Below are 12,655 nucleotides of genomic sequence, written 5' to 3'. Positions count from 1 at the left end.
GTCCTCCTGTACAGCAATACTGTAAAGAGCGCACAGTGTTCCCAATCGTAACTGTGTACACAAAGGTAAAGGCCTTGCTGATGTGTTAGTCTCACATGAAGGTGTGTTGGCTTATTAGCGTAATGTGTTTTCTGTCAAGTCCAAGGAGACAGTCACCAAAGCGGATTGCAGTGTGAGGCTGTATTTTCCGTCCAAAATTGTCGCATGTGAAAACAAAAAAAAATAGAAATTAGAATAAACTGTGTGTGGCTGTGTGTAAGGATTTTTATCAAATGACAGATTTAAGAAACGTAGACGAAAAATACGGACGGCAGTGTGTAAGCCCCATAAAACCTGATTTATGCATCATTGTGCGCCGGTGTCTTATACGCCGGAAATAGCCGCTCTACAAGCTCACAACACATCGCAGCACGGCGCGTTGTGAGCTTGCAGATTGGCTATGCTCATGCACGACACCGGCACACAACCAAGTATAAAACAGGCATTAGGTTGGTAAGGAGAACCTGCTGTGAAAGTAATTTGATGGTGTTGACATCTTATTAGAAGGCTGGGTTAATCTGCTTGCCTACTGTGAGAGCCTGTGGGATTCTAAATCAATTTGTTCTTCAATTTGCTCTTGACATAGTTTTCTTAATTTAAACTAACTAACATCCACTAACCCTACACGTTCCAGAAATGAAATGAGACTCCTTGTGGACACGCTGAAACGGTGCCATGTAAAAACACAACAGTGTTAAACGTGACGGCAACTGAGGTCTTCGTCGCACGCCTTAACTTAACTCTTTCACTGCCACAATTATTGCTTTCCGCGTTTGCCCACTGCCAGAGATTTTTCATTGAAAAAAAAAAAGTACTCAGGAGCCGAGATACAGAATGTTTAAGTTTTAAGTTAACAAGGAAGTGGATGGGAGTCTAGATCTTCGAAAAATCATATCTCCTTGGTCTTTGGGTGAAATGGGCCAAAAAAAAAAAAAAAAAGTTTTTTTTTTTAATTATAATTTCCGTCCGTGGCCATGATAGCCATAGTAGCATCGGACGGGAATTCCCGTTTTTGGCAATAAAAGAGTTAAGGATATTAGTCCATTCAGTACATGCACTATGCGCTATGAGCTTGTATATCTGCTACTTTTGAATAGCCAAAGAAATCTAAAATGACACGGATGCGTCCTGGATTGAATGGGTTAAGATCAGTCCCTATTCTAGGAAAATAATCGTTCTTTAAACACTACGTTGCTGACAGATTCCGGAACTAAAACAATATCACAAGTGCATCGACTGTCAGACAAATGACATACGATGTTCCGTCGGACGCCTGTTGACTATGTATAGACGCCTAATCTTTTTAGTGAATAGATTGAAAACGAACCAATCCCCATTCTCATTACTGATGCCTCAGTTTATGAGTTCGCTCATGGGCAACGCAAACACAACCTTCTCCAGCGGAAAGAGAACTAGCAGTGTGAAGGTTTTTTTTTTGGGGAGAGATGACGAGGGAATAACTGGCAACATCGTTTATAAGCACCTGCTCTATCTATAAGCGATTCTTTCCAACAAATGTTTGTAATAACTTAGTTTTCACAATTAAATAAGATTCTGCATTCACAACACATTTTCAATATTAGATTACACTCAAAGGTGATGGGGCGGTTGGTAGGAGTGTCTCGGGGTACGGGGGGGTTCACAAAGGAAGGGCCCAAACGCCCGAAAGGCATTGTTTTCTCTAGTTGATAGTAACTGGGGCCACATTTACATCATAAAAGGTTTGGAGAAAGGAGGATAGGATCACGATCACCACACTGTCATTAGTGGAACTGCGGGGAAGTCAGCAGATGAGGATGCAGGACAGCTCCATGTTATTGTTAGTCAGAGTCTAACGGTCACAGATCACCACACACGGTGATGTTTTATTTTTTTACCTGAGGTCGGTCTCAGAGACAGAGATATTCCTCTGGTACGATAAGTCCTCTTCAGCCTCCACCATATGATCCTGCTGCTCCCTCTCTCTGTCCCCCTTTCCCCCTGATTCTGTCCCCTCCTCCTGCCCTCCATCTTGTTTGCTAGCCTTCCTGCCTTCCCCCCCTCCTCCTGCTGCCTCCTCCTCCTCTAGCACCTCCCCTAACTGCTCCTCGCCCTCTCGAGACTGGCTCCTGGATCGTAATTGTCTGAGGACGGACGACGGAGACAGAAGCGGCACACAGCGTGCAGCGACAGCGCATGCAAGAAGCAGAAAGGAAAACAATAAAAATAAAGCATCAATGACATGAGCTGTGCGAGAAAAAGACAGACAGTGAGTGCAGCCCAAATAAGCACAGCCGAAAAACAGAAATGTGGGACTTACAGTAAAAGCACAGTGCAAAATAATTCTCAATATGTTTACATATATGAGACGAGCAGAGACGAGGTGCAATGTGTTTTACTGTATGTGTTGCCAGTAACGGACAAACAGCTCCAACCTGGAAAGGCTAGAGTTCATCATTTGGCTCCGGTCGTTTCTAGTCGGAGCCAAACCAGAACTCAAACAGACTGAAGAAATGACACCCGTCGCTACTAGCAGGTGCATTTCTCTCTTTGGGGTTAACCGAGTGCAGACAGTTTCAAATAATTCAACAGTGGTGGAAAGTAACTAAGTACATTTACTTAATTTTTTGGTATTTGTACTTTACTTGAGTATTTCCAATTTCTTACTTCTACTTCTACTCTGCTAGTTAATTTGTAGATTTTGATTATTATTACAAAACCTACATTAACCACTTCAGCTCTGCATACATTCCGGCCATTTGAAAATAGCAGATCTACAGCAGATCGTCTATTTTCAAAAGATTTGTATACGGGAAAACTTAAAATGGGACATGCTGCATAATGAGTACTTTTACTTTTGGTACTTTAAGTGCATTTTGATGCCAATACTTTTGTACTTTTACTCAAGTAAATTTGGAATTCCGGACTTATACTTATTAATGATACTTTTACTTAAGTAAATAAATTGAGTACTTTCTCCACCACTGGAATTGAAAACGTCTGGACGAGGTAACACACGCACAGAAAGACAGACCGATGGCTCGGAGGGTTTGCCCATGCCTGATAAGACCTGTTTGATCAGTCAAAGATGGGGGGGTCAAAAGGAGGGTTTCACATGTCCTCTAATGTGTGTGTAGATCAGCCTACCGGATCTTGCGGTTTCCTTGCGGCCGTTCCGATTGGACAGATATGTAGCTCGTGCTGCTGAATCGAGAGGCGCTACTGGTTCTCGACACAGCGGACACGTCGCTTACATCGCTGTCTGAGGACTTGGCCGACAGGTTGTCTGAACCCCGGGGATCTCTTCCTGAACGCTGCAGACAGAGAGACAAACCAATCAGAACATATAGAGGTTTAGTATCATATTGAGGCCATGCCATTCATAATATTAGATTTATTTTCCTTGTGGTATCTGAGAACAAATATGATTTACTATACATAAATATCTACTAATGTATACAGCATCATTCTGAGCATGTGGCAAAAACGAAAGAAAAACAAAAAATTCTAATTTGCCAGAAGCCTAAGGATGGCTGAAATGCCTTTTGCTTTCTTGTGGTTACAAGAAGTGGCTACTGCAGATTTATTAGTGGAAAAAACTGATAAAGAAGAAGCGGGCACATAAGGGGATTAAATTGTTTGTTCTGATTAAAGAAGTCAGATAACAGTGACCAGATTATATCCATGTCATGAAAAGACACGTTCAAGACAAAATGATCCAACTAAACGTCTAGGAATTTGTGAGGCTTACTTTTTATGACTCTTGAGGAGGAGTGTCGACAGAATAAATTCCTCAGTGTCAACATAGTGTAAATGGACCCATAAAGTAACGTATGTAGCTATAGGTCGAATTAAACAGGGCCCAGACAGGTCCAAACATGGTCTAGATTTGATATAGTATATTTTAAAGCAGATGTGTATTTAGTAGAGTTGTGGAAAATAATCGACTCTAAGATGCATTCTGATTTGATTGAACGTTTATAAAGTAAATAGCCGACTCTCACGTGTTATGAGAATAAGAAGTTTGTTTAGAAAGTCTAATAAAACTTGGAATGGACATTATATAAGCCCTTTCTACAGAACATAGCTCACTCACCTCAGCCGAGGTAAAAAGATGATGCTGCTGGAATATCCGATTATTTTGATCAGAGCTTTATTGATTACTGAGGGCATTCTGACGAACCCTCCACTCCACTACATCGGAATTGGAAATGGAGTAAACGAATAGACACAGCTTTCATATTGTATCCTCATCAAGTTAAGACTGCTTCATGTGATGTGGTCAAATCAATATTATAAATTAATAGCGCGATAGTTGGCATGAAAGCCTAATTGCAAAAACGGCAAACACGCCGAGGGAACTAAATAATTCGGCTCTAAATGCTTCAACTGAAAAGAAATAAAAATCGGTTGAATTTGCATCATGTCAATTATATGCATCCAAGCAATAGATCGTTGATCTATTTATATTACACATAAATTCCTTTATCAGCTTAGTGAATCGGGCCCAATGACTTCAGAGAGAAGGCAGGGGGCAAAGGCAAATCAGGAGTGCAGGCAAAATAAGATGTTCTTCTCCCAGCTCCTTTTGGGTCATGGAATGAGATTGAGAATATTTGTTTTCTCCTTTCTTATCTGGACAAGCGGTTCAAATAAATACTGAATGAATGTACCGTATATCCATCCATGGAGGAATGTTCGGCTGCACTTAGTGTGACAGTAACTGTTGACATTGTGCTAATGCTTGATGGTAGCGGTACTTGAGCCAAAGATACTCCTGGTCAAATATTACTTGTGAAAGTTTCTTTGTCAAATTTGTACTAAAGTTAAAGTACTAAGAGTACTTAAATATTCTAAGCTCACAACAGGTCGCATTGCGGCGTGTTGTGAGCTTGTAGATCGGCTATTTTCACTATTTGAAATAGGGCTTAAGTGGTTAATTCATAATGAACTTATTCCCTTCCTAAAAACTTGGTGGAGTCAAAAGTGCAGTATTAGTCTTTGAAATGTAGTGCAGTGAAAGCCATAAGCATCCAAAAATAAAAATACTCAAGTAAAGTACAGATACAGTACTTAAAAAATGTATTTAAGTACAGTACTCAAGTAAAATGCCCTTTGTTACTGTCCACCACTGCAAATAAATAACGAATGAATGAAAGTGTATATCCATCCATGGAGGAATGTTCACTTGGACTGAGTCTTACAGTAAGTGTTGACATTGTGCGAATGCTTGCTGATAAAGCGTCAGAGTTGTATAAGAATAGAGCAGTACTCTGTCACTGACACTTCAGTAGCAAACAAAGCATGCTAACCTGCTTCTTTTTATAGACTACTAACAAACAGCACCTCTGCTCCGAGGCCAATAGTTCTCATTCCACTGACATAAAAGGAAGAGCAGGCACAGACATCCTTTGTCTTATATGGTTTGGCCCAGACTCCACAGAGGCACCAGGCTTTAAGCCTGCGCTTGGCTTTAGCACTTCATTTTAACAGCAGTATAGTAAACACTGGCCCCTGGAGATGATCACTGCTGCATTCCATCATGAATTGACATGGAGACATACGTATATATAATTAAACTGAGTTAAATCCGTGTGTATGTGTCTATATGTGTGTATTTCTATGGACCTTTCTGGATTTAGTACATTATGTCTACATGGAACACTCAAGTACTGCACGTACCGGATCACACAGTACATACTAGGGCTGGCCCTTAAATTAACAAAAAAAAAAACCATCAAAACTGGTATTTAGAACCAATAACTTAAAGTCTTAATCTTGCTCATGTAGGTTAATTCAGATGCATTTTTTTCTTTTTTATATATATAATTTGTTTTATTTCTAATATATCAATTAATCGATATGAACAAATTCTAATAGCTTTTTATATAATCAACACAATTCATTTGTCTGATTAAAGGACGACTTCATCCATTTTCAACCTATCTTCATATAATTGGCCCTCACTAATGGTACCATTTTTGTCTACTTGGTCTGTGTGAGCATTAGTGAGATCCAATTATATGAAGATAGGTTGAAAATGGAAGAAGTCGTCCTTTACCCACTTAACCCTGTATTATGCTTTGTTGTACAATGGTAGCGTGAAAAATAGAGAAAATTGACGATCTACAAGCTCACAACATGCAGCGATGAGACACGTTGTGATCTTCTAGATCTTTTCTTTTACTGTACTGCTGTACTGCTTTCAAACTGCTAACACAGTATTCAATATTCAAGCTAGTTTCAATAATTAAAAAAATATCATTAATCATAATCAAGGCAAAAGTTGATATCGATTTGAAGTCTTATCGCCCAGCCCAGTGCAATACCATTACAGTACAGTCCACATACTGTAGTAGGTGTGGTTTACCTTGTAGTCTTGCTCTAGTCTGGAGTCCGAGCCTGCACCTTGCTTGTATTTATTCATCTTCATTTTCATCTGCCTGGTCCTTTCGTCCACATCCAGACCTGAGCAGAGAGACAGAGAGCGGTCAGAGAATGGACGAGGCCATGATGAAAAGAAAAGACTAACAGGTACAAGGTTTTAGAGAGAGAAAGACAAACGAGCTATGATCTATGAGCTGGGACATAGACAGAGTCAAATGGAAGAAGCTGAATGCGGACGGAACTTGGAAATGGTTGGCTATATATTAACAAACAAGCAAAAAAGAAAAACAATGAGAAAAACCAACCAGGTGCTCAAAAGGGGGGGAAAGTATTAAATACTAAAACAGTACTGGTGGTGCTTCTAGGATCAGCGGGAATTAAAAACACTTATTGCAGCAAAAAATGCTTTTTACAGTAGTTTTACTTTATCTTCTCCTGATTTTTTTTAGTGCTGGGATCTCTTCTTTGTTTCTTCAAGCATCAAGTCGTCCCTGGATGCCAGAGGCGTGCCATTGCTCCATTGGTTTAAACAGCCATAACTCCAGTTCCCAGTATGCTAAATGCTTCAGAATTGGTAGGTGGTCTTACGGGACGGGCTGTAATTGCTGAAGCCCCACCCTCTCTGCTTTCCTATTGGCTGGGGTTTAACCAGCCATAACTCCATTTCCCAAAACTTGGAGGGTGGTCCCAAAGAGTTCCAATTTCATAAACAATGACCACCTCTGGTTTTCCCTTCCTACTTCCAGTTAGTCGGAATGCCTTGAAACTTCACTCACACACTCTCTGCGGGATGTGGAGTTCAATGGTGCAACCCGGAAGTGGATCTGCTCACTTCCGGTTTTACCAGGAAGTGGTCGTAGACCCTACCTCCCGAACAGGTACAAAGGTATGACAGCGGACATGGGTGCTGCAAGTGCATCGCATCGCTGCTCGGCAGCAGTGTTATAGCAGTGTTTAACACTTCAAATGGCCACACTTCAGTGACCATTGCTGTTATCAGCGCAACATAGGACTAGGTTTGAAGGCCGCATTGAAGGCTATGCGGCCTGAAAATCTACTATGATATAATTGTTCGACCAGATGCAAAAAACTATAATCAATTGGTTATCCTCAGTTCTAAATGTAGTTTCTCGGATCTTTAGCTATCCTCTGGGCCTTTTCAATATCATGTGAAAACAATTGAAACATGAGTTTCTAGACTTTCCAGTTATTTGACCGCAATTTGGTTTACGAAACAATTCAACTAATTTGCCTACTCCATCTGTCACTGAAAGAGTAGCAAAAATAGATTAAAAAATAGAAGCAAATTGGGAGAAGGTTTCTAAGTTAATTTAAGCAATATCACTGTGCTAAGTAGGCTACTATCATAGGCACAAAGCCACAAGCAGAACATTTTAAGATATATTCAGTTACATTATACTATAAAGTATTTATCAAGTAATGGGAGACAGTTTATGCTTTTGTTGTATATCTGCCTTCGCCAATAGCAAATTCAGGAATCCATCAACAAAAATGTTGCTAAGCAACACAGAAACAGTCAGCCCTGCCTGAGTGGGTGAATGTGTGTGTGTGTGTGTGTGTGTGTGTGTGTGTGTGTGTGTGTGTGTGTGTGTGTGTGTGTGTGTGTGTGTGTGTGTGCGTGCGTGCGTGCGTGCGTGCGTGCGTGCGTGCGTGCGTGCGTGCGTGCGTGCGTGCGTGCGTGCGTGCGTGCGTGCGTGCGTGCGTGCGTGCGTCTAGACCGATAAGCGCCAAATGCATTGTGCACACTGCCAACAGTAGGCCAAGGAAGTGAATATTTCTCACATATTGTAAATCAATTCACAAAACCTGTGTGTGTGTATTTCTGTCTCTCCCGGGCATAACTCGGGCAACGGAGTATTAAATTAGTAAAAAGTTTCAGTGCTGTTGTTCTGTACTCATGAATTTCCTCTTGTCCAATCAAATGACTCGCCCAGAACTGTTGTATGAGAGCATGAGATAATCATGAGATTCATCCAGATTGTTCGAATCACATTCTGAACTGGACTTGAATTCCATTACTGAGCTTCAACAGTTCTATGTTTTCAGTTCATCATTATGCAGAGCTAAAAAACAAAAACCCATTCCCAACACAACGACAAACCATAAACTTGTGCCACAGACACAATCACAAAACGGTGTCCCTGCTCTGTAATATCTCAGTGATGTAGAGCTAATATGACTGATGTACCTGCATCTCCATTCTCTGGACCTGCTCTCTGTCTCTCTCTCAACTTTTGTGTTTGTATGATAACTAACAATCTCTTCTCCTTCTTTCGGCTAATTCCCATCAGGGGTCACCACTGCGGATCATCATCTGTTTCTGTTCGCTGCATCTTCCTCAGTCACTCCACTCCTCTCTCACCGCATCCATAAACCTCCTCTTTGGCCTTCCTCTTCTCCTCTTGCCTGGCAGCTCCATCTCCAGCATTCTTCAGCATCCTTCTCCCAATGTTCCCCTCATTCCTTCTCCCAATGTTCCCCTCATGCCTTCTCTGCACATGTCCAAACCAACTCAACCTCGCCTCTCTTGCTTTCTTTATCCCAAACCCTCTAAACTGTTGATCCTCTAATGTAGTCATTTCTGTATGATAACTAAAGATGATGAATATATTTAATTATCAAAACACACACACACACACACACACACACACACACACACACACACACACACACACACACACACACACACACACACACACACACACACACACACACACACACACACACACACACACACACACATTCATGCTCAAATGCATACGCACACACACACAGGCTCACAAGCAGGGTTGGTGATGAACCCAAGAGTTGTCCATGGGAACATTTTATTTTTCGTCCCATACTCCCTTAATGCAAACAGGCTGTAAACAGGCTTCTATAAATACTAGTAGTGTGTAAAATACAGGGCATATCTGTGTTAGGTAAGGTAGGTTACACGCTCTATTCAGAAGATTTGGGACTGCTCCACGTTTTGGTGGCTGAACAGAAGGTTAACCACATGACCCTGTTCTGGGCATGTCACCATAGGTGAACATTTGGTGAACATGTAGAGCAGTGATTCCCAACATATGGGCCGGGGCCCACTGGTGGGCCTAGAGAGTATTGCCTTTGTTGCCTTTTTATGCCTAATGTGAAGCACTTTGAATTGCCTTAACACATTAAGGCCGGGAACGCATCTGTGTCATTTTAGATTTCTTTGGCTATAAAAAACATAGCAGATATACAAGCCCATAGCGCGGCACTCGGTGGGCTTGTAGATCTGCTATTTTTTTTTAATCGTGAAAATGTGTGCAAATCTTTGAATAAATATTTTTTTTAATAAGACTTTTTTGTAAAATTGTATTTATTTATTTAAAATGGTAGAATAAATAGTGTATGAAAAGTCCTATACAAATAAACTCGCCTCACATAATAACTCCAAGTTCCAACTTCCAAGTACAGCAGCAGTGACACAAACTGACACCATCAATTTGGACATTTTGTTTTTGCCCTTTTTTTCTCCCAAGGTAAAACTTCATTCTGCAGCCTTCTACTATTTCGTATAGCGTTCCTGTTTTCAACACTGTCTCAGCAGATTCATTTCAGCAGCGTAATAATAATCACACAGCGTTTCTCCACAAGACCCGATGTCGCAACAAACCAAACGTTGGCATTGTGCAGTGATGGACATGCTTACATGTAAGCACACACAGACTGTGCAGAGCGTGGCAAGAACAAATAAAACAAATACATAAATAAGTTGTTCTCAAAGTGGGGTCATCAAGGGGACCCTCAGGGTTCCTCGAGGGGGTTCAAAATGGACCTTTACAGGTCTGTAACTCTGAGAGTGTAACAAATGGAGCTAATTCCATTTGCACACTCTCATGTTATGGGTGGTCCTTGAAATAAAACATTTAAAGTCTGAGAACGAACCAATGAAAATAAAATAAAATATTTTTTTTTTTAATAAAATAAAATAAAATAAAATAAAATAAAATAAAATAAAATAAAATAAAATAAAATAAAATAAAATAAAATAAAATAAAATAAAATAAAATAAAATAAAATAAAATAAAATAAAATAAAATAAAATAAATAAGCCAGGAAGCATCCCCAATGGAACGACTGAGCTCAGTGAGCGACACGGTTAATGGAGGTGAGAGAGCAAGGAAAAGAGAGGAGAGTGGAGACAGTGGGGGGGGGGAGGAGGGAGGAAACCAGGGAGGAAGTAGAACACTGGTTCTCAACGTCGGGTCCGGCGACCACCAGGCGGTCCAGATCAAACTTTGTGGGTCTGTAACTCTGAGACTAGTAGCTTAGTTCAGTGATTCCAAGGACCCCCAGTTTGTTATCTAATTAGACCACGGTTCCCCATTTGACGCCCATCTCTGTCTTTAGGACCCCCAATCTAAAATCCTCAGTATTAAATTTAACTCTCAGAGTTAAAGGTACCTACACACTGGGAGCGTTTATTGTGTGTGATTTGCATTCATTTAAACTGCTCATTATGTTTCGAGAACATCCTCATAGAATGTGAATATAATGCAGCGATAAAGCAACCTATTTATTTTTCAGGAAACAAGGTTGTTTAAAAAAAAACAATTATCCACCTTTATGAATGAGGCATCACCAAATTAATAGTTTTATGTGCATTTTCATATTGTTTATGTGCGTCGCCGCTGTGTCCATTTGGACCGCCTGGTGGGCCCTGGACCAGAGATTGAGAAACAGTGAAGCAGAGAACAGTAATAGAAGAAAAAAGAAAAAGGGGAAGGGGAAGAAGAAGAAGAAGAAGAAGGGACAGACCTGAGTTCGTCCAACTGGGAGAGTCCGAGTCTTCTGGGGAGGATGTGACATCACAGAATGGACAGACACACAGACAGAGGAGAGGAGATGGGAGTGAGAGGAGGCTCGGAGGGAGGGAAGGAGGGGGGGAAGACAGAGAGTACGGACACCCATAGGCCACCACACAGGCAGGGTGGGGTGGTGGGGGGGGGGGGTCAGAGTGAGGAGGGGTGGGGTGGGTCAAGGATGGATAAAAGGGGAGAGGGGGGGCACAACACAACACAACAACAACAACAACAACAACAACAGCAACAACAACAACAACAACAACACGACACAACAGTGACAAAACAACAAGCACAAAGATACAGAAAGGAAATCATAGAAGTACACGCACAAAGTTCACCATGGGGCAGAGTGAGAAGAAGTCACAGAAAGAGAGACGGAATGGTGCGAAGAGGCTGGGAAGAGGCTGAGGTAAAAGATATCGCAGAGCGGTTATTATTAGAGAAGAGGAGAGGAGAGAAGAGGGGGAATGGTTGAGTTTCTGTGCTCTAAAGGAAAAGAGAGCTGAAACGGTAAAGATGTTAATGGTAGAAAAAAAGAGTATCGGGAGCTGACAAAACCAGACAGAGAAAGCGTTAGGAAACCTTTAGAGAGAGGGAGGAAGAAAAGGTGTGGTGTCACTCGAGTCTGCGTGGGACTACTGTGGGGAGACAGCCTGGAAAAACAACGAAACAAACCAAAAACAGAAAAAAAGCACAGTGCAGCGAGGGAGGCAAAAGAGTAGAGCTGGCTAAACTTGCAGAGTTTTAGCACACAGTTCAAACTCTATGAAAAAAAAGAGAAAAAAAACATAACCTTGATGTAGTTCAGTGAGTGCACGCACATGGGTTCATGCACAGTAACACACATATACAGTACATTTACATCAAACCAGCCATACAAAAGCCCTTTTTTTCATGAGCCATGAAAGCAGGTTACGCAACCAATTAAGATCCACTGTGCTCTCGGCAATCTCTGCCGTTGCCTCCAATTACATATTTTTTCTCCACCACCTTCCTTCCTTCCACTTGGTCAACAGAGAGCATGAAATACGCTGAGGAGGACTCGTTTTTTTCTTCCATGCTCTGCAAAGACGGTATAAGGAGCCACGTTTCCATCACTTCCTGTCATTAATCAGTGGCGACCTGAAGGTTAGAGGTGACCGTTTCGATCCCCCCGCCCCGGACTGGCAAAAAAAAGAAATTGGGTGGGGAAGTGAATGGCCAGCACTTACCCCTCCCCCAACACCGCTAAAGTGCCCTTGGCTTGAGCAAGGCACTGAACTGCTCCAGGGGAGCTGCTCAGTGGACGACAATACACAAGACCGTGGTTGTACTGGGCTGGGTTCCCAGGTTTTAATGCGTGTGTCTGTGTGTCTGTGATTGTGCAGGGCATTGCTGAAAAAGAGCATTCGTGCTTA

General features: G+C 41.6%; 1 protein-coding gene across 5 annotated transcripts in view; it reads right to left on the bottom strand.

Moving 5' to 3' along the window:
- Window positions 1–12,655, bottom strand: part of rims2a (regulating synaptic membrane exocytosis 2a) — a gene marked incomplete at both ends in the record, with an annotated part of 253,903 nt that overhangs the window by 40,554 nt on the left and 200,694 nt on the right. For 3 of the 5 annotated variants that reach the window (XM_084053430.1, XM_084053431.1, XM_084053432.1), the window contains 2 exons: window positions 3,166–3,332; window positions 6,389–6,486. In XM_084053430.1, coding sequence (XP_083909556.1) covers window positions 3,166–3,332; window positions 6,389–6,486 — 265 coding nt within the window. Of the gene's footprint in view, window positions 1–1,916; window positions 2,163–3,165; window positions 3,333–6,388; window positions 6,487–11,211; window positions 11,245–12,655 lie in introns of all 5 variants that reach the window. The other 2 variants (XM_084053428.1, XM_084053429.1) reach the window with 2 other exon arrangements.

Source organism: Gymnoscopelus microlampas (genome assembly GCF_963454915.1).
Source record: "Gymnoscopelus microlampas genome assembly, chromosome: 3".
Lineage (NCBI taxonomy): Eukaryota > Metazoa > Chordata > Actinopteri > Myctophiformes > Myctophidae > Gymnoscopelus > Gymnoscopelus microlampas.
This window is presented reverse-complemented; position numbering and strand designations above follow the sequence as displayed.